Source organism: Coccinella septempunctata, chromosome 5, assembly GCF_907165205.1.
Source record: "Coccinella septempunctata chromosome 5, icCocSept1.1, whole genome shotgun sequence".
NCBI classification, from domain to species: Eukaryota; Metazoa; Arthropoda; class Insecta; order Coleoptera; family Coccinellidae; genus Coccinella; species Coccinella septempunctata.
In genome coordinates this window covers 20,061,460-20,087,816 of record NC_058193.1, presented here as the reverse complement: position 1 = coordinate 20,087,816, position 26,357 = coordinate 20,061,460, and the positions used below count along the sequence as shown (strand labels likewise).

Here is a 26,357-nt window from a genome sequence, read left to right as displayed (position 1 = left end):
TCAAAAAATTAATTTTTATTAGTGTACTATTTCATACCTAACTACAGAAAATTCATGATTTCCACTGAGTTTGAAGCAAAATATTGTGCGAAAATATGCATAGTGGGCCATTGAAAACGAAACAGCGTCTCTGATGATGTTTGGCAGAACCGAATTACATATATAAAAACGTTTAGACACGTCAAAGTTTTTGATTCCAAGGGGACAACTTCTAAGATCAAATTCAAAACCGTCATACAGTGCTTTTCCCAGTTTTCTTCATATTTTGACTTGAAACAATTTCTGAGATATATATGTATGAACGTTAAATCCAGAAATTAGCGGTGTCGTGATATACATTTTTTAAATTTTAAAATCCACTAATTCGTCAACATGTGAAAGTATCCGCAGGACATACGGAGACTTATTCATTAGATAAACAAAACTCTTCGCACAAAAGTTGAAGGCGTTCTAAATTATCTTCATTCGAACTTTACCCATTGTCATTCTGTCAGAAAGTTTTACATTGCCAGTTTTTACGTTAGGTATCACCCTTCCAATCGGAATGGAACTTTATTTCACCTCCTTTGCTATATTTTCTCTATCAAAATACTACTTTTCATCTGAAATTATAACCAATATAAATTTTTTGTATTCCTAATGTTTTAAATTCTCGATATGTATGAATTCTGGTTGGCAACTCTGATCAGTTGATTAGGTCTTTAACTCCGATACTGAGTGAAAAGAATTTCGACAAAAATTCTTTGATTTTTCCAATTATTCCCAATAATATGATAACAAACTAGGATTAAATTTAAAAAAATTTCGTAGGCATCAATACCCGAAGCCGATCGACATGACACCAGCGAAATATATCGAAAACTTCTTGTGGGTGAACTACAACAGCTGGTTCCCCAAATTGACTGGTTGAAATATTTCAATTCATTTTTAGGAATAACAATTGATGAGAAAGAACCCATAGTCGTTTATGGATTATCCTATTTTGCTGAATTGGGTTCCATACTAGAAAAGACAAATTCAAGGTAAGATTGGTTTCAATGTCGCAATTACTTTCAAATTGAATATTCTTCATGATATCCTTTCAAATCAACTGTTTTTGTACCAAAACAGGCGATCCTAATCTTACCTGAGTCAACATGTGTACTTAAGTGCAATCAATGCATAATTTCTGCCTAAAAATATTATCATGCAAAAGGGTGCACCCAATGAATTGACCAAAATAGGAATAATATAACTATGATTTTGATTTAATAGAGCTTCCCACTACTAATATATATACTAATACCACCTACCAAATTAACATCATGAAATAGCTTAGATATTTGTTCCTATCCTTCCACCCCAATTACACAGCTAAATACACAGCTCAATTAATGAATTCTGACCGTGTGCGTTTTTTGATCTACATAAAAGATATTCAAACAACCGCTTTTCATATATTTTCTAGATATTTATTCGACCGGTTGATAGTTTGTCTTATGGTTTGTAGTGTCTCTCCATCTGGTCTAACAATATTTGTTGAAGTAATATTCAATACACATATTATAGCTGTTCTCTAGTTTCACTGTTCACAGAAAACACATTCGTTTCAAATATGCCCAAAAACTATTTTGTTGGCATTTTCTTCAATAAAGAAGGAAGTGTATCTACGCAGATGTTACTAAAAAAAAATTAATATGCAAAATCCACACTGTTTTCTGACTAGCAATCACCCCTCAAATTTTTTCGCAACTTTTCATTTACAACCAGATTCCCACAGTGCTTTGAATAGATATCCCAGCCTCAGAGATTAGAATTTTGCCCACATTTCGCTTCCAACAGATCGAAGAAAAGGCAACCACGCCGAGCGATTGTCTTTCTTGACACTAAATATAGTGTCAGTGCTTTCCACAGTTTTCTTCAATGTGAAGATTCAGTTTTTTTCATTGGGATCCAGTCATAAGGAGAATAAGAAAAATAAGAAAGAGTTGATGTTTTTATTAAATAACTCTAGGAAATTATCAATTGCAGAAAAATGATTGTTTTTCATTTTTCTGCCACCTCATCAACGAAATATCTAGATTGGGCTAAAAAGTTAAAGAGTGAAAAACAAAACACATTGAGTCCTACTCATTTTTTTCTGCTCTTTCCAAATTTGTGAATAAAATTTCAAAATATTGGTGTGGTTTCGCCTCGAAACCTAGTTATTAATTTTTTTAACGCCGAACTTGGAGTAGGACTTTCGTTATTATCTTTGTGGACAAAGAATATATGGACCAAATTTTGGAGAAATGTGTAGAGTGGTTCATAAATTATGATTAATTGAATAAATGAGGAAAATTAATAAATTGCTCTGAATCTTATTTACCTGTTTGTATGCGCATTTCCCAATGAAACACCCTGTATACATATTTTAATTAAGAATAGTTTTCCCTACTCATTCTTTAATACTCTACAGACAGGTTGCAATTTATTTCAGCTAAGTATCTTGGAAATAATGAATCCTTAAATTCTGTCGAAAAAATACCTCATGAATGTGATCAACATATTTGCTTACTTTCAATTATGTGCGACCCTTATTCAATTTTTTTTTCAGAATTATCCATAATTACATATTATGGCGATTCGTTATGAGCATTTCATCACATATGATAGGGGACTATCAAAAAGAACGAGTTGAGTTCCGTAAAATTCTGCAGGGTGTGCTGAGCGAAAGACACAGATGGTCACAGTGTGTCGAGTGGACCAACAAAAAGCTAGGATTAGCTGTAGGAGCTTTATTTGTTAAGGATAACTTCAATCAGGAGAGCAAAGTATGCGAATGAATCCGTTGTGGAAAATTTTCCATTATCATCTTTTTTCAGGAGACTGCTTTAGTTATGATTCACACAATAAGAGAGGCGTTTAATGAACTTTTGTCGGATAATGATTGGATGGATGATGAAACGCGAGCTGTGGCCAAGGAAAAAGCCAATGCCATGAATGAACGGATAGGATATCCTACCATAATTACTGATAGGATTAAACTTATTGAAGAGTACATAACTGTAAGTCTGGCAACATTCTTCCTTACGATGCCTCCCCCTATTTAAGGGCTGTATAAGAATTAATGAGAAATACGATAGGTACACTTGAGGTCTCAAATATCTTTTTTCTATAAATTAAACATCGTTCAAAGACCTTGAGAAACATTTTAATCATTATTGTCGCTTGTAGACTGAAGTTTATTTCCATAATTTCAGTTGAATATTTCAAAACATAATTTCATGCAGAACATTTTTAATGTTCTGAAGTTCGACGCAGATCAGAACCTGTCTAAATTAAGACAACCAGTGGACAAAGACAAATGGTCTACCGAACCAGCAGTCGTTAATGCCTTCTATAATCCAAATAAAAACGATATAGGTGAGTCTAAAAGATGTGTCAGTTCCATCAGTACTCACAGTCATAGTTTCAGTTTTTCCTGCTGGTATTTTGCAACCTTTGTTTTATAGTCAACATTTTCCGAAGTCCCTTAATTATGGAGGTATAGGAGTTGTTATAGGACATGAGATAACGCATGGATTCGATGACAAGGGTAAGAATAAAATGAATTTAAAAACTTTTGATCTGTATTTATTTACAACTTTTCTATTTTGGTTTAGAATGAGATGAAGCATCTTTTCCGATAATTTTGTTAATATCCAGCTCAGTTGATAAGCTACGTTACAAATTTTGAAATTCCTCTGGTATCCTTCTGATAAATTTTTGCTTACTCAATTTCCATTAATTCTCCTTTCATGCAGGCCGGCAATTTGACAAAGATGGAAACATGATGCAATGGTGGAATAATGCTACCATTAAAGCTTTCAGAGAAAGAACACAATGCATCATAGATCAATACTCCAGATACAAAATTGACGAAGTTGGGATGTACATAGATGGGAGAATGACGCAAGGAGAAAATATTGCCGATAATGGTGGACTCAAGCAATCATTCAGGGTACGTATGAATCGATATAAAAAATTTCAGTTTCAGGAAAGAAAAATGAAGAAAGAAAAAATATTTTCAGTCGCTTTTGAATTAACACGATTTCCATGATTTATTTTTCCAAATAAGATGAAAATTTATTGACTTATAATACACTACAGGATATCACATGAATTCCGTTCGAAATATTTTTGTTTCCGATTTCGGATTTAAGGTATAGAGACTCGTCGTCGGACTTTCGGTTTCACCAACTTTCGTTTTTCGAAAGGTTTTCCCTATATTCTGTTAGGTATGACAAATGACAATTGGTTCTTCTTTTCCGTTGTTTTCGCATTTCCACCAGAAAATTGTTTTTTGAAGTGAAATTACAAAAAAAATTCTGGTTTTCCATTAGAAAATAAGCGTTTTTGAGCTTCCATAATAAATGAGAATAATTGTTTCGTCGCAATAGTCAAAATTACGAATCATGATACAGGAGATTACAAATCATTGTTGAAGTTGACATGAGAATTTCGTAAAGATGTAAACTCAATTTCTTATCAGAGTTTCCTTTTGTCATTCTCCAATGTGCATCTGTCGCGTTCGGTCGATAAACCTGCGATTCCGTTGTTTTTAAATAAACTTATATTGATCTCCTGAATTCATTATGAATTCTTCAAGTGATGGAGAATTCACTGTGATGGAAATAGAAGAAAATGGTGAATGGAAAAAAATCCGACAGAGAAAAAAGAGGATAAGAGATCCAACCTCTCCCACGCAACTTGGACCCAACAAAAAAGTACCTTCATGCGATAAAGAAATTCCACAATCGATAATACGGTGCGACTATCGAACGCATCCGGACAACAGAAGAAATCAGATAACACAACAGGATATGCCAATGCGACAAAATATAAACACAAATAATCAACAAAGAATGACTCACTCACGGAAAATTGACAAAAACTTCAACTCGCTTTCCACACGAATGAATGAAATTCGAAATGCTGAATACGAATTTCTTTTCTATCTAACAGTCGACGAGTCCATTATAAAAGACAGAATTCGAATGGCTGAAGAATGGAATAAAAAATTTCCGCAATCAACAGACATTATTCTGAGAACCAAACTGGGCTATCTGCTAAAATCAAATGGTAATAAAGAAAAACTCGAAGCTGCCCTAGAAGAAATGAAAATCGACAAGATTATAATTAAATATAACGAAACAAGACCATACGAAAGAACAAAGGAAAGAAAAGAACCACAAAAAACTTTCTCAGTAGTTATAACTGCCGTAGAAAAATCTATTGATGAAAAAGACATAAGCCAACACCTAAACAATCTCAATCTAAAACACAGATACTGTAAGAGAATAACATCAAGAGCAACAAATACACAAACAGGGCATATAAGAATAATAACTGGAGAGGAAGCAACATTTGAAAAACTGTTAAATGAGGGGATGTTTTATAAAAACAGACACTACCTTGTCTACCCTAGTAACCCACCTAAACCCACACCAATGCCGTGCAGCAGATGTTTATTGTTTGATCACACAACCGAGAACTGCATAAGTCCTCTTGTGTGTATTAAATGTCAGGGCCCACACAGAGAATCTCAATGCAAAACAACCCTCCCTCCCAAATGCAAGTCATGTGGCTCAGAAGATCACCAATCATGGTCCCCTAAGTGCCCAAAACACCCCAGAAAACCGTTAGAGGGAATACCTAACGTCTCAATCAAACCACTCAACAAAAAATCAGGAAACATAGAAGAACTAAACAAGAAACAGAGCAGAATTCACGGCACAATTACTATTCATGATGATATAGTTAATACATATATAAGGAAGTTAAACAAACCTAAAAATACCAATAGGGAAGAACTAATCAACAAATTAAAAAGAAGATTCATCAACCAATATAAAATCGACACTGTCGCCGTTTTTTCAGGGAGTAGAGTGTATATTTTGATGTTTAACATGGAGAACCCAGAAGATCCGTCACCAACAGAGCCAACCCATAACAGCATTCAAATTCAATTCTGAAGTGAAAATTCTTTACAACAACATTAACAGCTATGTTCCGAAAAAACAAATTATAAATAACTTCATTGAAAATAATGACATCAAATGTGCTATGTTTGTGGAGGCAAAAATTGAAGAGGATGATAAAGTGACATACAGGGATTGGAAAACCATCAAAAAAATAGGAAACAAAACAATAAACAAAAGAGGAGAAAGTATTGTGCAAGGCCACCCAAACATGAAAATAGGAAAGGAAAACCCACCAGTGCTGAAGAAACATTGGAATGAATGTCTCCACTTCACTATACCATTCAAAAATGAGAAGCTGCATGTATTTTTGGTGTACATACATCCACACTCCGCTATTGAAGAAACAATATTCACCAAGGCAGCACTATACAAATACGCTATAATCATAGGAGACTTCAACGTTAACAGAAGTAAAAATAAACAGCTAAGCAAATTTTTGCAGAACGGGATATTCACTAAACACCTGACAAATCCAACATTTATTATGGGCAACAATCCAGACAGTACTCCGGACCTAATATTATACACTTCTAACCTGAGAAGCAATGTCAAGAATGTTGAGCTTGTTCCAGACCTGGGATCCAACCACCTAGCAATGGTAATCACCTTTGATATGTTGGAAATAACAGAAGATATACCCAAGAAAACAACATATAACTTTAGGCAATGTAATATGAAAGAAGTCAATCGAGAAATAATGAACTTCATAAAACAAAATGAGGGAAGAGAAATTAACGAAGACTACATCACAGAATTCAACAACTATTTATCAGACAACATAAGAAAACACACCCCCATTGCTAGACATAATCCATCTCTTCATGAACTCCCCCCCTATATCATAAAGCTCATCAAGACAAAAAGAAAAATGTACAGAGAATACCAGCAACAGCCAAATCCCGATTTCAAAAGAAACATAAATGAAATTAACAAGAGCATTCACAACATGATCAAGCAATACAGACAACATACATGGATAAGCGCGTGCAATGAAATAAATAAGACAAAGGGACGAACATTCTATCAACATGTAAACAGGCTTTCCAAATACAAAACATACCATAGTATACCAACCTTAAATGAGGCAGGCAAAATATATTATTATTATTATTATTATTATTATTATTATTATTAATAAACAAAAAGAGTAGGGGTTTTCACCCATAAACTCAAAATTACAAAGAGAAAAAAAAAACACTCGAATGCAATGGGCACAAAGAAATGAAAAAAAAAAACAAAACCCGAGAAATAAGCACCTATTCACAGTAACATGAAAAAGTCAATTCTGGTCGCGAATAAGCCGGTCGAGTCGGTTTTTGAACGTGTTAACCGAATCAGCGTCAACAACAGTGTGAGGCAGCCCATTCCATCTGTCAAAAACCCGGTTGGAAAGGAACGTTTGTCGCAGTGTGGTCCTGAAATTCTCCTTCGCCAGTTTGAAGGCATGGCCACGGAGTTGTGTGCTGCTTCTCATGTAGAGGTGATCAAGATTCACACCGAAGAATCCATGCAAAGCCCGGTAGGTAACAATAAGATCTCCTCTGTTACGTCGATCCTCAAAGGATTGTAGGTTCATTAACCTCAAACGAGCCTGGTAGTCTGGCCTTATCCTCCCAAAAGGAATTCTTGTATTCCAACGCTGCACAGACTCGAGGAGAAGTTGGTCGCTCCTGAGAGAAGGACACCACACCGGTCCAGCATACTCCATCAAAGGGCGCACGTAACTGCAATAGAGCATCCGACAAGTTTCCAAGCTACAACCCCTGAACGACCTTTGAATCATATAGGTCATCTGTCTTGCCTTTGCCACGGTAGCCGCCACGTGTTGGGACCAGCTCAAATCATGGGACACCATGATACCCAAATCATTATAGTGGTCAACAGGGGCTAAACGTTGACCATCCACCACGTAATGAAACTTCGGATTACCTCTACCTAGATGTAAAACTCGGCATTTGCTAGTGTTCAGTGGCAACAACCATGCTCGACACCAATCCTCCACAGCCCGCAAATCGTCCTGTAAAGTCCTCGCATTCGATGAGTTGTTATATATTTTTGTGTCATCCGCAAAAAGAGCACATGGAGATCTCAGAAGTCGAGGCAGATCAGACGTGTACAACAAGAAGAGAATGGGGCCCAAGACGGATCCCTGCGGAACACCACTGGTCATCAAATTGTCTGCAGATGAGTGAACATCTGCCACTCTCACTCGAAACGTTCTATTGGAGAGAAAGGCCTTGATCCACGAGAGCAACCCACCTCTAATGCCCAGGTGCCGCAGCTTGAACAGGAGACGACGATGCGGGACCCGGTCAAACGCCCTGGAGAAGTCCAAGTACAGTACATCCACAGGTGAGCCCCGATCCAAGGATCGAGTCCAATCATTCAGGCAGCTCAGTAGATTAGGAACAAAACCGTGCTGTTCACGAGACACGAGACACAGATAAAGAAAAAGCAGAAATATTCTCCAGGCATTTCAACAGCTCATTTCAATATGATAAAAACCTCAAGTTTGACAAACATCATGAAAAAGATATTAACGACTGGTACAACAAATATTTCAATAATCCACAAACATCAACAAGAAATCAAAACATTAAAATTGAGGAGGAAGTCTACTATGACATTTTACATAAGAGCAAGAACAGTGCTCCAGGAGCTGACAATATTCCATGGAGCGTTCTGAAAATGCTACAAAAAGAAGTACATAACGAAATAATCAAAATATATGAACACTGCTTAAATACTGGATTATTCCCTAATATTTGGAAAGTAGGCACTATAATAACCATACCGAAACATAACACGGATCATCAAAAGGTACAAAACTATAGGCCAATAACACTGCTCCCTGTGCTGGGTAAACTGCTGGAGAAGATCATAAAAAGTAGACTTGAGGAACAACTGGAAAATGTCATACCTAAACACCAATTTGGATTTCGGACCAAAAAATCAACTACTCTGCCAATTACCATATTTATATCTAACACACAAAATGCTCAACTAAATCGAAAGAAAACAGCTGCGATTTGCCTAGACATCAACAAAGCATTTGACAGCATTTGGCACAGAGGACTACTGTTTAAATTACACCAACTCGACACTCCTCACTATCTCATAAAAATAATCAAGGAATTCTTGGAAGAAAGAAAACTGACAGTTAAGATAAATGAGACGACCTCTTCCTGGTTCTCCCCAGAGCAGGGCACACCACAGGGTTCACCACTGTCCCCGTTCCTCTATAACATATACTGCAGCGATATATATAATGCACCCAGCCAATCACAATACCTTCTACAGTATGCTGACGACACAATAGTTATTTCACACGAAAAAACAGAACAAAAATGCCCGAAAGGCCTACAACTCTACACAAACAGTCTAGTTTCCTGGTTTCACAAATGGCGACTTCAACCTAATCCAAGCAAATCAAAACTGATAATATTCAATCATAAGATACGTCCAAATTCACCAACAATCCAGATTGAAAACAACATCATATCACCATCTCCATCAATAAAATACCTAGGCATACAAGTAGACAACAAGGCCAATATGAAATTGAATTCCAACATAGCCAAAAAAAACACAATAGCAAGAGCTAAACATTTCAGATGCCTCACATATAACGACCAAGGAATAAGTTTGGAAAATTCCATCAAAATCTACAAAACCATCTGTAGACCAATTTTAGAATATGGACATCCACTATATACAAACGTTGCGGACTCGGTAATGAGAAATATAGAAGTAGGAGAAAGATCAGCACTAAGAATTATAACTCGACTGAGACACCCACTTAATAAACTCCACAACCCATCAAATGAACTATTATATGAAAAAGCCAACATACAGCCAATCAAGGAGAGACTAGAGAAACTGAATAGAAGATTTGCACAAAGATTGAAAGAAATAGAGGATGTTGAAATCATGTTCCACAAGGACCCCCCGGTAACTAACCCACACCGAAAATTTCCAACTCGAAGTGTGATGGACAGACTATCTGAGATGCAGTGAAGAAACTGAAATAGAATGAATTTTTTTTTTGTATTTTTGTAATTCACTAGGCTGAAGGACTTCGGTCGATGGCCAATAAAGTACAGTTATTATTATTATTATTTCCTTTTGTGAATGCTTCAATAGCGCAAAATATTGTCAAACCTCTTTGCATTCATTCTGCAAAGCCGTAGGTTGCATGTTGAGATGATAATTGAAAACAATTTTCCCAATTCGATGAGCATTTGACGCACTGTACATGTGCGAGCATGCAATCTCGATAAGTGTCATTCTCAAGCAATTGCAAACGTTGACATGCTTCTCTATATGTGGCAAATAAAACACCAACAGCAGTACGCATATGTTGAAAAGATTGACTAAAAGCAAACGTAATAGAATAGTTAAATAAATAAGGGAGAGTAAAATAAATATGTACGAAGTATATTCACCTGTAAGACGAAACCATCTCTTCAGAGGAAACCTTGCCAAACTAAAATAGGATACTGTTAAGCTGTAGTTTCGAACAAAAGCAACTTTTGTACTGTTGAATATGGTTCAAAAAGTCGCTTTCTGTACCAGAAACAAATGTGCGTAGACCATATGCGCACCCAGAGGGTGCTCGGGGCACCTGGTCAAGCTTTTGACTGGCATGGAATTATGGAGGGTCTACCCTCCATACATGGAATGAATTAGTATGAAAATAAATTAGAAACTTATCTGCGGCATTTTATTTTTATTTAATGCTCCTCTACACTACAGTTTTCCATAAAGTAAGTCAAGGGTATGTTCTGTGCAGTTTTCTTCGGATATTTCGCGAGATATGACAGGTTAAAGAAATACGAATTTAGGCAAGAAACGTCACGGCTTCTTCGAGTTAAGGTTAAAGAAAAAGCACGATCATTTCGATTTGGACTAGGATTTTAATAAGTGATAACGTCGTAGGGAATTGTTAAAGTCCTCTTAAGAGTTTTCCTTACATGCTTACTAATTTTACTATGCTGATTATTGATTTATTATTTATTTTCGATTTCATTTTTCATAGTGCATTTTGTTGATTTTCTGCTTAGATTAAAGCTTGTTATGGCTAAAAATTGCGTTCTGATTAAAAAAAAATGAGTTTTCACGAGATTGTCAACCGATTTTGTGACCGTCTGTATCGTGATTTGTAATTTTGACCATTGCAACAAGGACATTAGGGGAGACCTGGGATGGTTGACTATAGGCGTAGGTTGATTAACTCTCAAAGAAAAGGCATGGGGTAGGTCGACTAGTTTTTCTAATTATACAAGAACTGGCCTGCACTCTATACGTGAATAACGTGCTTTCTGTCCCTTTTTTCCAAAGCTTAATAATCAATCTATTAACTGAACTCGTTTTTAAATTAATATACTCTAAAGAAATTAAAATAGAAGTCAAAAAGGATAATGGGAAATAGGACAGCCTATGAAACACAACTTCTTAACAGAGCGACGTTTCGTCCATATATTTAGACTTCTTCACAGCTAAAAAACAATAAGTTATTACAAAATGTTTGAAATACTTTTTGTGGAGGCTCACCGTTAGTTAATTGTTGTCGGCTAAAGGTGTAAAACATAAACCATTGAACACATAGGGTGCAGATAAAATCATCGTCAATATTTACAATAAAAATTATAAATTAGAACGGACCTTAAACTTAAAAGTATACGAGACAGAAACACTCAATAAATGACAGATATGAGCAACATCATAACAATTCAGCCGAGTCTGAAACACGGCACATTATGTTTATGTGATCCTTTCACTCAGCCGGTTTCTATTAACACTGTACAAATTCAAGATATTTGAATAAAAATTTGAATAAAATAGAAGCCTTTTAGCTAAAAGTTGGTCAACTATCTCCTGTCTCCCCTATTCCAATGCAAAACTTCGAAGTTGTTCGTGTTTCAGTAGAGCCCCATTATCAGATTTGTTTCCGTAATTTCACGATTTTTATATCAGTGGATATTATGTATCTGAATTTATTTCGTTTATTATTATTCGAACCGGGATCATTGTAGATCGGTTAGCCGTCCGAAAATTTCGTTAGTTAATGGCCGCCTTAACTCGAAGAACATGAGCTACGATGCATTAGTAATGAAATTGGCTATGATAGGTCTTTCCAATGGTAAATCTTAATTCAAAATATGCACTCTGTTGGCAACCGTTTTATAAATGGAATTTGCTGTAATAGTAGTAGTAGCCATTTTAAACAGCATCTTAAGAATTCTTTCATAGAATCTCAATAATTACCACCATTGAATAAAACGGTTTTCTTCCAGGCGTATCAAAAATGGGTCGAACAGCATGGTGAAGAACCATATTTGCCTGGAATGAATCTGACGCACAATCAACTTTTTTTCCTGAATTACGCACAGATATGGTGTGGTTCCATGAGACCAGAAGATGCTTTAACCAAAATAAGAAGTAGCGTTCACTCGCCAGGTCCTATAAGAGTTTTAGGCCCACTTTCAAATTCGAAAGACTTTGCAGAAGCTTACAATTGTCCACCAGGATCTGCAATGAATCCAATCAATAAGTGTAGTGTTTGGTAAGATGCAAAACTGATGAGATCACCAGAAATTTCGAATTTCGAAATGTTACCATCGAAGGGGAAGATTCAGAAGATGATTCGAGCGAGTCTCTATTTCTGAATAAACTCGATACTGATGTCTGATGATGGTTTGAATATATTGCAACCTTGCCATGTGTTTAAAAATCGATTTCATATCCTTGTGCTCCAATGGTTTAGATGTATCAATCATGAGAAATATAAATATATTCTTCTGTTTTATTTTATGTCACTTTTCCTTTTTACTTAAGAAACATCGGAGGATTTTTAAATGATCAATCAGTGTGAGAAACTCAACAGGATTTTAATAAGTAGGAAACAATACACAATCATCATATACTGCTTGCCACTGCTGAGTTTTTAAAAGAAAGTCACCATTTTGATAGTTTCGTCATTTTTGATACAAGGTCTGCGCGTACTGATAAATATGGAAATTTATTTGTTGGATTTGTCAGTGGCTCTATTATCAATAATATCATTAAATCAGTTGAATATTGGTGAAAGAAATGGCGACAGTGGAAATGATGTATCTTTTTTTGCATAAGGCTCATATGTCATTTGTCGCTATAGTTCATTTAGGCATAAAGCTTAAGATATCCTGATGATATTATTTTTCTACCTATGAGTCCATCGCAGGTATTATTCGAATCTTTCTTCACGAGCCTACGAAAAATTTCATGGAAAAAAATGTTTTCAAGAAAACTCACTCTGTCATTGATTCCGATTATGCCCTTGAGGCAACCAGCTGAATTAAAATTCTCAAGTTACAACTACTGTTTATTTTGAGGTACAGATTCAGAACTCTTTCAATTAGGCTAAGAGAATGAATAATCTTATACCTAAGCTCCTAAACTCGTTACTAGGGTGGTATGATCTAGAATGTTGACGTTATAATCGACATCTACGCATGCGCATTCATCAGTTTTTAACGTTTACGTTAGAGTAAGGTTTACGAGCCCACGAAACTAGATATAATAAAAAACTAGAGATAATAAAGAAGGATCTGCAACGTCGCATCGTGCGGTTATAGCGTGATTAGCGTTACGATGCATGCGTATTTTCAGAATAACGGGCGATATTAACGTTGTTACCGCATCCCGTAATTTACGGGTGGTTTGCAGGTGTTAATAATAATTATAATATATAACACCATCACGGAACTAGGGCAGAATACAATTACAAGAAGGCTCCATGAGGAATTCTGCAACGCCTACCCAAATCTTATAATGTCACTCAACAACGAGTGGCAGACCAATAACGCGTAATTTTGAGAAATGAACCAAGTCTGAACATCAGGACGATAGGGAAGAGCTCTGCCGATAAATAGATTCTGACTATGGACTCCATAATTCTGACATTAAGAGATACGTTGCCGAACTGGAAGAAACAGATCCTCTTCATCGAATAGCACCTCCTCGACTCAATACATCCAAGAAACTGTCACCCATAATCGACATCGACAATAAGGACGTTTTACCTGACCTCCTACAGAACGGAAATACATTCTGCATCTAGTTTTTTATTGTGCAGCGCTAACAACAGCGAAAATCATAGGAGCAAAAATTTGCCGAATTAACACTGATGTTTCCAGATTACTTAAACTTCACACGCTACCATGGAAGAAACATCTACAAAACAAAACAGACAGGCTTAGAAAAGAAATTGAACAATTGACGGATTACTTGAAGGGGAATCGCGGAAGAAAGGTTGTGAAACTTGCCTAAGAAATCATGAATAGGAACAGGTCACACACAGAACGAGAGACGAAGAATGCTACAGCTCACCACTGCCTCGACGCGCTGAAGCAGAAGTTAACTCTGTATGCAGAACGCCTGAGGAGATTTAAGAGTTATTATAGCCGGAAAAGGTACAATAATACATTTGAGAAGTCGGAAGAAACTTTCTGCCGGTCACTCACATCATCTGTTGGAGAAAACGGAAAGTCGCCACCAAAGGAAACTATTGAACAATTCTGTACCGAACAATTATCTACGAAACCTCATCAGTTCAACGGAGATACCAGATGAATTGAAGATGAATAATCTGCAGCTCTGAAATATGAACCGATTAAATGACTATAATATCGCAGTGAGCGCTGATTTTGAAATTTAATAATGCTCAGTTCAATCCGCTTCAGTGACAAGTAGCACATATTAATTCTAAGCCAACTGCGATGTTACAATAATTTATAGAGACCTCTCTATTACTCATATGACTAGGAAAAATATTTTTCTCGGGTATTTTTATTAGAAACAATCTTAAATTATTAGAAATAGTCCAAAATTATCATCAACTAGTCGTCCCTCCTGCATCTACACCGGATATCTCATACATTGATGGTTGATTGTCCTTGCTAGATGATGGTGTTTGGAAATTTACTCTGGACTGTCGCAAAATTTGCGTATGCTTCCTTTTTATGTATTGAACCGTTTTTCTATCTACTGGACCCTGGAAATCTGCAAATATAAAAAATTGTTATGAACTGTTGAGTTTGGAACTATCAATAGTGAAGTCAGCGAGGATTCGAATCCATATCCTCAATGGCCTCTCGGAAGCGTGGAAGCATGATAACCAATATCAGTCACATCATAAAGTGAGAACCTATTTATGTATGAGCATAATTGACATCGTCATTATCACGGTCTTAAGTCTTAGTATTAGTTTCAGTCACTGTTTTAACGTCTAACGTTCCGTGAATGCTCCAGAAATATAAAGGTTTAATTTGATTTCATCATTGACAGAAAAAAGAGACAGGGTTTCAGGAAGTGCTGTTTAGAATTCAGGTCCGCTCATTCAAATAGTTATACCCTGATATTCTAAAATCCACAATACGTCAAACGGTAGCGAACATATTCAATGTAAGAGAATTTATATAAAGTTTCATCTGAATCTAAATGACTTATATTTCAGCTGAATATTTCCGCAAACAGAAAGATTGTGAATGAAGAGGATGACAAGGAATTTCCTTCTATTGGGAGACCCAAAAAAGTGGTGGATCATTTGAGAATTTAATGTTTGAGTGAATTAATGCGAAAAGTTTACTACATAATTTTCGATTAATGTCATCGTAGAATAATTTCCTGAAAATTGATTCTATTTTTCATTTGACTCATCCTATACATTGTAAATGTCCTAAGGTACCAATAAATACCTTATTATTATTATTATATTAATGCATTAAGATGAACAGCCCCAAATACGCGCCAGTTGTCCTATTAATTGTTTATTCATGTGAAATTTTTGTTCAAAGGTGAAGTTCATCTTGACTTGAAACTTCCTTTGATTCCTTTCACTTATATTGATGCAAGATGATTTTTGTTGAAGAATTTAACATTCTTGTAATTATCTGTTAATTCCTTCTGGAGATACCTATTCCCAACCACTGCATCATATGCATTTCATCTTCGGGTTAATTTTTTTGAAATCTACACCTGATGTAACGTATTCTAACTTTAGCCAAAGAAGATAACGAACATTAACTCTCCTCAAGCTAGTGCATAATATGATATTATACTGATCTCTTGCATTTTCCATGCAAATAACTGGATTTAGTATGCCTTCAATCAGTTTGTATAAACTTCAATTATGTTCGTCACATATTTTCCGAAGAGCTTCGACATTGTGATAAAATACATAATTACAGAAACTTTTACGTTGAATGGGCAACATAGCGTTGATTTAAAACTCAAAAATGTTTTGACAAGCGTCATAACCCCACATTTTCGTTCTATACAGAGTGAAATGTGTAAAATTTCCATGGCCAACCGAGTGCTAAAATAAAAATGAATGGAGTATAGTGACACATAATGTGCAAAACGATGGTCCAGGCAAACGACAAACAATATTCAGAAAATTCAATGATGAATCACAAACTGCCTGGACGTGAAAGATATCCTCTTCTGTTCCTAAGGATCCTCTCCTAGCATAAGAAACAACACAAAAAAGACTATTTAATTTCGTTCTGTCAAAACATTGACGTTATAAATAAGATATATTTATCAGTTAAACCTTAATTTTCGAATGGTTAACTTAAGCCAAAGAAAACTATTGGTTTTTGCCTAACCTATGAATGAACAATAGCTTGACAGTTCGTAATCGCTGGATTAAGCAAAACTCTATTTAAGTCTAGTCTAGTTAAGTCAACTATTGAACAACCGGCCCTAAGAGTGTAGATTCATAAATATATAATAATAAAGGTGGAAACATTATTAAAACGCGACGCGACCTGATGAAATGAAATGTGTTGAGTCGACTCAAATGTATTGTTTTCCATAGACCAGAATCATACTATGAACACCCGACGCCACGCCACGCCACGCGCGTACAATTCACCCGTTCCAGACGCGTCAGCTCGGGTCGCGTTTTAATAGTGTTTCCGCCTTTATAATTATAATTATAATTATAAAGGCGGAAACACATTATTAACACGCGATGCGAGCTGATGAAACGTGACGCGTGTTGAGTCGAATCAAATGTATTGTTTTCTATAGACCAGAGAATCATACTATGAACACCCGACGCCACGCCACTCGCGTACAATTTACGCGTCAGCTCGCGTCGCGTGTTAATAATGTGTTTCCGCCTTAATACCTCGCCAAAACATATTTCAACTGTTGTGAGTGTGTTTTCGTATCATTTAGTATGAAAAAAGTTACCTTCGTCATCATACATCTTCATTTTGGCTTTATAAGCTATCACAAGATCGAATATCCGTTGCTTCTGTTTGTTCGGTAAAGCTGTCATAATCACAGATTTTCTCTTTCCAGCTGGTAATTTTTCATTTTCGATTTCATCTTTACTCTTGTTCACCTCATAGAGCCGTTGCAACTGTTTCGCAATTCTAACTGCATTTTCCTTAGTCACACCTTTTTTAAGAGCATCTGGGTCATTACTCAACTGAAAGTTTGAGATTCATGGAGCATTTCGAAATGATAGTAAAATTGTTCGCACTCACGTCTTTCTTCAGTATGTTCCATTCTATTACAGTGTTGGATAATATTTGAGAAAATGTTGAAAATCTATGAACAAACATTCCAATACTTTGTGTTATGAGTAATCCTCCAAAACCAATCAGAAATACGAATCCAATGGGTTCTAGGTGGAGGTAATCTTTCATTATTCGTACCTTGAAGAAATAAAGATGAAACAGTTCCAATACCTACTCATATATAATAATATTCACCTCGTTTTCATTATCCACATAAGTGAAATTGACTTTCGGGTTGTAGGGCCAGTTAAGATGGATGATGTCCTTTTTCAAAGTGAGTATAAATATCACTAAAACGAAGAGAGCATTGATCATAAAGAAGGTATAAACCATTTTGTCCCGAAGGTTCTTGAGATCTTGTGTTATTGCTTTCTAAAAACAAACAAAATCAACAATGAGGATTATAAAAATTCAAGCAATCTGCATTCACTGAGTCAACTTCAAACAAATGTTGTTTATTTCGGAAATCTACGGAATATCATCCAAATGGAGAGAAAAAGGTTCATGTCCCTAGAGAGCCACGAGCCATAGACTTTCACATTATGATCTGTTCTATTAATAATCGTGTATCCTTGTAATATATTCGAACTGAACAAATATATGATCCCTATTAAGTTTAATAGGCTGAAATTTATGTTTATCAATTACCTAACGTGTCTTGGTACCTGTTTATGTGATTCATCCAGAGGAGACAGATATTCCTTTATGAGGGAATGCCAAAATTTTTCCTCTCTATCATCTAGCCACTCAACTTGTCCATTCATGATCTCCTTATGGTAAAACCAACTATTGCTCATGACGAAATCATCTGATGGTTCCTTTTCTGTAGTTGCTTCCACCTTTACAGGTTGCTCTGTTAGAATTCGTTTGTGCTCAATGATTCCCAACTTTCTATTGATTTCTTCAAGAGTTACTTTGATGGCTATCAATTTTTCATATTCTTCACTGGGGTGTGTACAGAAAAGACAGTTGAATAATCCTGAGCAAGCAATACCTAAAGATCCTTCCTCTTTTATTTTGTCTTTTTGATCCTCGAGAAAAGCGAAAAATCCTTCTTTTTTCTTTTCTCCAGTGGCAGATTCTTTCTTCTCTTCTTGTGGAACCTTGAAATTATTCTAGTAAGAATTCATTCTTAAATATTTGCTTCTCTCTTACTTGTTCAGGTACTGTTGTTATATCTCTTGTCCCCCAACTTACATTGTTCATGTTAAAAACTGAAAAAATCATCAAAAGCATGTACATACTCGGCACTGTGACATAATATATGATTCCATATTTGAGACAATAGAACTCTTTAGGATGAAGTATGGCAGCAACAAAGAACTCCGATAACATGAAAAAGAAGAAAAGTGAACTAGGGGCCAAGACACCGTCGTCATGTATCTGCAGTAAGACTCCTATCATCACTGCCATCATTATCAATCCATAAATACTACTGAGGATTCCGGCAACCATGAGCTAAATACAATTCATTTGCAATGAACCAAGTCTCATTGAATTATTAAATTCACATTCTTACCTGTATTTTGTCATTGAATAAAGCGCACGTGAAAATGAATATTAGAATTGGCACTAAGTTAACCAGAAAGCTTGTCCATTGATCCATTTGAAAAACTGTTACGGCTGCTCCAACCAACATCATGAAAATGGTTCCAGGTCCTATCACTGTACCAATCAACAAAACCACCTGGCAAGTTTCGAAATGAGTATTAAAAAATATTGTTTTACACTAATGAAAGGATCACGCCTAGAGGCAATGGATAAAATAATGAGAATTAATTCAGATGCATGCATACCACCCGCCGATATGAATATAGACAGGTGTTACGATCTGAATGAGCAGATCGTCAGTGCTGCAAAACGCTCCCCCAAAGAAAAGCAGATCAGCAGATGCTGACCATGGTACGGTCTTCTTTGACCACATCAGAGAGAGAGAGAGAGAGATAGACTTTATTAAACGTTATTATATACAGTATTTACAATGAAATTGTTTTGTGTTATAAAGAACACCAATGATAGTTCCTACATATATATGTTTACCTATCTTTTTGGAACAATGGTACAAAACCTTATAATAATTCAAAGTATTAACATATTTTACGTTGTGTTAGAATACTGTGATTTTGATTAATTTTGCAGGGAAAATAAAAGTAAAAAAACCCTGCTCTTGGTTTTACAATTTCTTCAGAATTGTATTTTCATTATTTAATTATGCACTTTCAATCAATGAAAGAACTCGGATATTGCTCGTATTTTTCGAGAAAGATTGGCAGATGTTCGTAAGGGAGAACATGCTTTTCATTTCGACTCTTATTTGTTGATCGAGTTATTGTTATCCGACTGACGGAATCGCTCACATTACATGATTTTTCATAAAATTTGGAAGCTAATTTGTCTATGTGTTCCTTAAATATCACAATTCCAGAAGAATCGTGGAGAGTCGCTGTTCTTGTATATTTGTTTTTATTCAAGATCATTCTCAATATTTGATTTGATGATGATGATTTGATGATTTGACCACATCAGAGCAAGATAGTTTTTTCTCCGAGAAAGTACTTTTTGGAATTGACGAACCCTTATTCAATACTGCCACGCGCTACTGAGTACTATCCAGTAACCAAGAGCGCTACCCAGTATGAAACGTGAACCGATTCAATCCCCTCCAGTTTGAAACCATATGCTATTGTCTTCGTCTGGGCAAAGATTATAGTTATTATAACTCTATAATCTTTGCGTGTGGGGGGTCTGGGTTTAAAACTGAAGTGGCAATACTGGGTGGCGCTCTTGGTTTACATGGATAGTAGCCCGTGCCAGTATTGAATAAGGGTGCGCCCATTCCACACGTTACTCTATTAGAGAAGAAGCTAGGTTAGGTTAAGTTAGGTTAGTTTCGAGACCGAAACCATGGTCAGCATATGCTTTTCTTCGGTGGAGCGTACTCCATTTGGTAGCCCTGACGTTGACAAATAGACAAGCTCATTCAGATCGTAACACCTGTCGATATGTCGGTATGTATCTGAATTAATTCTTGATATTGTTTCACTATTTTGTTAATATGAAATTAATAGTGTATGTTGTGTTGATGTAAAATAATGTGCATATGGGACCGTCGAGTTGTCAAAAGATCAAGACGTATATTAGAAAACAAACCTGGTAGAATATGTATATCATGCTAATGTCGTCATTAATTTCGACAATATGCTTGTAGTCACTCAGTACGTCGATTATATTAGCCATGGTTGAGGGTATCCATCTTCTTCTCTGATTGTAGAATTCATTAAAACCTTCTGGGCAATGAGTATAGGAGTCCGATGCTGCTGAATATTCGACACGATAGCCAGCTTGTAGAATAAGGGTACATAACCATCTGTCTTCCCCTGCAATTAAAAAAACACTATTAAATTCTCGCAGTTTTCGTTTTGATACATATAGATTCCTAAAAACAAATGAAGATTCTGCAGAGTATACACATACATAAAGGTTCGTTATTTCCATAGTCTTCGCATTATATTCGTAGTATTAGCTTCACCAAATCAAAATTGAAAGAACAAATCATAGAGACCAGAGGAAACGCCTACATATTTCCCTGGAGGTGAAAAAAAAATTCTCCAAATACTCGTAAAGTATAAATGAGCAAAACGAACGGAGTGATGAACAAAACGAGAGCTTTCGATTGAATTCAATATTGGAAATATCCGTTGAGGTGCCCTGCTAGTGTTATATTACACCAGCAGGGCACTTTTAATTATCTATATCTCGGTAACGGTAAGTGGTAGAGAAAAACTGAATGCAGATTTGAAAAGAGCAAAATGAGAGCAAAACGTAGATATCCCACAAGCTGAAAAAATAATGAGCAAAACGAGAGCTTTCGACTGAAACCAATAATGGAATGAATGATTCGTTGAGGTGCCCTGCTAGTGTAATATTACACCAGCAGGGCACTTTGAGCAAAATAAACTGAGTTGTGAGCAAAACGAGAGCGAAACGGGGGAATTGAAATTTTAAAAATTCTTTGAGATGCCCTGCTACTCCTGCTAGGGTAACGCCGCTAGTGGTGACCCCTATTCCCTTTTCCCTGTCTCGTCCGATTTACCAGCACATCCAGTCTTCTTTAATGCGCGACTAAAAACCGTCACTACCAAAGATTATAGAGTTTCTATAATCTTTGGTCACTGCACTATGCGAAACCGAAAGGGAGGCTGGTGAGCTAGTAGACGCGCTTCGTCTAAGCCCTGCTTTACATTCAAGCAATCATTATCGACCCTCTGAATTACCTGTCCTACTCGACGACAAACTATTTCAACGTACTTCATATAACAAGGAATTCATGAAAACGAATTCAAAAAATAACACAATTAGGACGAACATAAAGACACTGCATAAGTTGAAAGACAATAAGCCATTTGGTGTAGAGATCAAAGAACGTGTTAAAACATAGTACATAAGTACATATATATAAATGCGAACGAAAATTTTCCTGACGCGATCGAGTAAAATGAACTGTAGCAGCCACAAGATTAATCAAAATTTATAGAAAGGAGGACGAATAATTCGGCTTGAAGTACCAAAAATAACAACAAGCAAGTTATCCTGCTTAGTATCATTCTTATTATCTGACTAGCCATCAAAAACACACGAGTGTTTACGGCCATTCAGCGCAGGGTATCTTCAGGTTCTCCATCTGGGTTTGCTGTGTCGTACATTATATTCGTTTGATAACTTCACATATGGGAACGTTCATGTAATTCAGTCTTGCGTTTGATTATTATAGATTCTCATCATCAATCAACATCAATTCAATTATTGAGTATTTGTATAATAGTCGTAAAGTTTTATCATTCTAGACATTTACCTTGATCATATTGCACCCTATGCCTAGCTAGATTTGCTATCGAAGTGTATTTTTTCATAACCCGATCCTGCATGAGTACTTCAGCTCTGAAGAGAGAGAAACAACCAGGACTGCAAAGGACACACCCAACTACGTGCTCTGTAGCTTTTTGCAACCAATGACCTACAGCGTATTCAAAGACCTGATACCAAGCTATAGCCCCACTCCCAACCGGATGAATTCTGCCACAGGCTGCTCCTAGTTTATTGTTCTTCCTCATGTATTCTATGAGAAGGTGCATAGCTTCTGGCTTGAAGTCGATATCTCCATCTAACGCAAGAATATATGTATTCTTCGAAGAGGCCTTACCCCGTTTCATTTCTGGAACTAGCCTGAAATTGGAGAGTATTTTCAAATAAATACAATAACACGTGATCATGCCTTTCCAGAAAAATATAAATGAGTGCTAAGAAAATCCAATATACTGGATACTCAACTTTAGAAAAGACATTTCATAAGGTACTTGAGCCAATTAAGACTCTCTGTAGTCTCTGTTAAATATCGCTAAACCAAAAAAAAACATGTTTCTATTCATACTGACTGATGCACACATACAGCAGACCAATAGGAAAACGCCTAGCCTGTGCGCAATTCTCACAATCCGACAGCTTACCAGAAACAAGCTGTACTTTAATCACTTTTGGTCACGGATGTTGTAATTATAAAAACTGCTCCGCCAAAGTTGTAAAATTTTATTTATTTTATTATGTTTGTTATAAAATTTCATATTTGTGTCTTAGTGTTGGTAACTACCCTTCACGTTTCGAATAATTTAAAGTCTATTTGCGTGGTTTTGTGGAAAACGTTCAAAATAGCATAGCAATACCGTCCACTTCCATAATAACGCCCAGTTAACTGTTGGGCGCCATTGTCCAACACACAGGCGTTATAACCCATCACGTGGTTTCATTACTAAATTGGAATCACAAGTTTTTCACGAGAGCCTATAGCTGTTGTCATCAATGAGCGTTATTCCAATATCTAAATAAAGATAGCTAGCTTAATAAAGCCTAATGTAGGTTTAGATTTAAATCTTATCTTCAAGCAAACATTAAAGTTTTCGATACAAATGTCTATGTATGGACTATAAAACTCATTTTGTGTAAATCGTATGTTTTAAGTTCCTTCCTTCAGGTATCGGCTTGAATCAAGTGGCACCAACTTAATTCCCAAATCATCTATACACCGGAAATAAAATTCAGATACTGGTTGAATATATCAAAGTTGGGTGGTGATCTTGATCAACTTGATCAGAAAGTTGTGCGGGTGATACTCGAAGTTGTAGCCCAATAGACAGAGCTCCAGATACTAGGAGGCAGTTAAAATCAGGGTACCGAGTTTGTTCAAGGACTGAAAAATTCGAGAAGAGGGTATTGTTTCGAAGGTTCCTGCAACCGGCTACTCACATACCAACTAATGGACCGACCTTGGAAGCAATGAATGAAAGGTTCGTAGGTTGGTGGATACTCAACCAATTAAAGTTGGCGTGATGTGGGCATGATTTAGTCAATATTCTGGAAATAGTCTCACCTATAACCTAGAAGATAATACATGTACATCACTTGGGACCATCTCTTCTTAGCCCTGATTTTGGCCTTATCTTTCAAATGTGCAATCAGTTTCGTTCTACCGGGAAGTGTCCACACAATTCTACCCCCGTAAGGAGTAGAGTATATCTTTGGTGGCCTCAATTCCATATCCACCCCATGAACATCTGAAGCTGCTTTCGTAAGTTGGGAAAACAGTGTCAATACATAGCTGTTCAGCATAGGATCGTTATCTATTTTCTTCTCATCTTTCATTTTCTTTCGTATGAAAGCGTCGTCGAAAAATATGTTACCTGCAAAGTTGGAAAATTTTCGATATTACAGAAAACCCAGAGATTTATTCTCGAAAGTTTCAGGAATCAAGCAAATACTTTTGATCGGATTTGTTCTTGAAAATAAAAAGATTAACATCTCGACACGAAAACCCAATACAAATTCAACTACAAGAATGCATGCGCAGAAGTTTTTTATTGACAATTTGCCAACATGGCCACAACATATTAAGAAAAATCATGTGCATTCAATAAAACTATCGTAGATACGTGTTTTTTGCAGTCATTTGGAATTTTGAGCAGTAGGGTTCTATCATTTCGAGAGTAGGAATAATTCGCTCCTACTGAACGACTACTGCACTAACTTCAACATATGCTTCTTCACATGATTCAATTATTTATAAATGTCGATTGAATATCTTCTGATAACATACAATGGATGTAATTTATGATCAAAATTCAATGCATCCATCTACAAGTGCAATGATTTTGTAAGATGGCCTATATTATTTGGTTTGGAGTACGTACATCTAACTCATACTCACATTCCAGTTCGTAAAAGGTGGGTACATCAGCATGCATGTGATATTTTGCTATATGGTGTGCACAATTGTCTTCATCAAGTCTCATTATGGATTTGAGGAAGGTCTGCATTTCTTCTTCATTTTCATGCCACATGGTTGCACATACATAGACTTTAGGGTTTGTAGCTGAAAAATAAATGCCTCAATCTCTGTAAAGTCGCCTCCCATTTAAAATAATTATATCAATTGGATTGGAGATTTCGCAGTGCAATGTAATTCACATACCTCCTCCCTCCTTTTGAGTAACTCAAATTTCTAGGTTTATCCACTATTTTATTGCATATTCTAATATATTTTTTGATATACGTTAATTTTGTGTACTTTCCTATAGTTATCTTTTTTAATTTTTCACCATTTCTTTATATAAAAATAACTTTTGAACACCTTCAAGAAGCTGTGTATTTCTCGAAAACGCAATGTACTTCGTCCAATTTATTTATGAAATCGGAGCCCAGCCGGAGTATTTGATGTATAATGTAGGTGGCCTAAGGCGTTGTTATACAATACAGAGCCTTCAAACAAGATTTTCAATATTGGACATTGAGAAGAGCAGTGCGAGTAAATCAAAGACAACTGGGATGTTATTATCATTTATAAAGACTATGTAGTATGTATGTAATTATTCTTTTATCTTAGGTGGGTTCATGAATTCCTTTCACATAGATATTATGCTAAGAGGAAGACTAGACTACAAAGCATGTCCTTTGAAACTACACTGCTACTCGAAAGGTATTGAACGGCGTAATCCAGTTAATAGTTGAGCTTAACCATCGAGTATAATACTCAATGGCATACTTGTTGGTTATACTCGTTATGATGGTAATATTAAGATTGCCACATTCAATCGATAATTATAATCACTCGGATGCATTATTATCAAGGATATTAGAGTTATTATACAGGTATATGCAGAAACCTTACCTTCTTCCATTTTGTCTGCCTGCAAAGTACTGTCGTTTCTTCTCCTGTTCATACAAACTGATTGGTCAATGAGGAACGCATCGTACATTGGTTTCATGAACAGTTTCTCCGTTTTGGAGAGTTTTTCACATTTAGGATTCCATATGTGCATTGTAACCCATACTTGGGAGAACAGCCAAATCAACCAGATCCAAGCATACTGTTGTTTCAGAAAATCTTTGAGTACATAGAAAGGTGGAGGGTTGAAAAATAGATATGCAGGAAATAGATCTGTATGCGAGCATTCATCCTCGAGATATTTTCCCGTCATCACAATCAGAATGCTAATAAGAACTGGTACAGTCTGGTTAATTGCGAAAGCGAAACTGAATTCCTGTATTGAAACTTTGCAAGCGAATTTTGTGAATGCATAGCATATATAGGAAGAAAGGAAGTTGATTATAAGGATGGTCAGGGGGGTCCATACGTTGGCTTCTACAGTTGGGTTGATAGTAGTGAATGTGTCATCTAAGCCTGCTGGGGACAATTCTTCCACATACATTTTAACCTGAAAACAAAATATTATCAACAAAGATGCCAGTCCGT

At 36.1% G+C, this 26,357-nt stretch overlaps 2 protein-coding genes across 5 annotated transcripts in view; one reads left to right on the top strand and one right to left on the bottom strand.

Annotated features, from left to right (window-relative positions):
• LOC123312726 (neprilysin-1) overlaps positions 1–12,792 on the top strand; it is a 59,770-nt gene extending 46,978 nt beyond the window's left edge. For all 3 annotated transcript variants that reach the window (XM_044897176.1, XM_044897175.1, XM_044897177.1), the window contains 7 exons: positions 811–1,022; positions 2,576–2,792; positions 2,844–3,026; positions 3,222–3,384; positions 3,437–3,556; positions 3,765–3,961; positions 12,281–12,792. In XM_044897176.1, coding sequence (XP_044753111.1) covers positions 811–1,022; positions 2,576–2,792; positions 2,844–3,026; positions 3,222–3,384; positions 3,437–3,556; positions 3,765–3,961; positions 12,281–12,553 — 1,365 coding nt within the window. In that variant the 3' untranslated portion in view covers positions 12,554–12,792. The remainder of the gene's footprint in view (positions 1–810; positions 1,023–2,575; positions 2,793–2,843; positions 3,027–3,221; positions 3,385–3,436; positions 3,557–3,764; positions 3,962–12,280) is intronic.
• Positions 12,793–14,803: 2,011 nt separating this feature from the next.
• LOC123313116 (chitin synthase chs-2-like) overlaps positions 14,804–26,357 on the bottom strand; it is a 28,494-nt gene continuing 16,940 nt past the window's right edge. Inside the window, exons 5-16 of one of the 2 annotated variants that reach the window (XM_044897835.1) lie at positions 25,773–26,319; positions 24,813–24,977; positions 23,979–24,288; positions 22,410–22,780; positions 20,708–20,934; positions 19,077–19,244; positions 18,713–19,015; positions 18,223–18,660; positions 17,753–17,929; positions 17,525–17,695; positions 17,226–17,466; positions 14,804–15,026 (exon numbers count right to left, since the gene is read on the bottom strand). In XM_044897835.1, coding sequence (XP_044753770.1) covers positions 14,860–15,026; positions 17,226–17,466; positions 17,525–17,695; positions 17,753–17,929; positions 18,223–18,660; positions 18,713–19,015; positions 19,077–19,244; positions 20,708–20,934; positions 22,410–22,780; positions 23,979–24,288; positions 24,813–24,977; positions 25,773–26,319 — 3,285 coding nt within the window. In that variant the 3' untranslated portion in view covers positions 14,804–14,859. Of the gene's footprint in view, positions 15,027–17,225; positions 17,467–17,524; positions 17,696–17,752; positions 17,930–18,205; positions 18,661–18,712; positions 19,016–19,076; positions 19,245–20,707; positions 20,935–22,409; positions 22,781–23,978; positions 24,289–24,812; positions 24,978–25,772; positions 26,320–26,357 lie in introns of those variants that run through there. The other variant, XM_044897836.1, reaches the window with a different exon arrangement.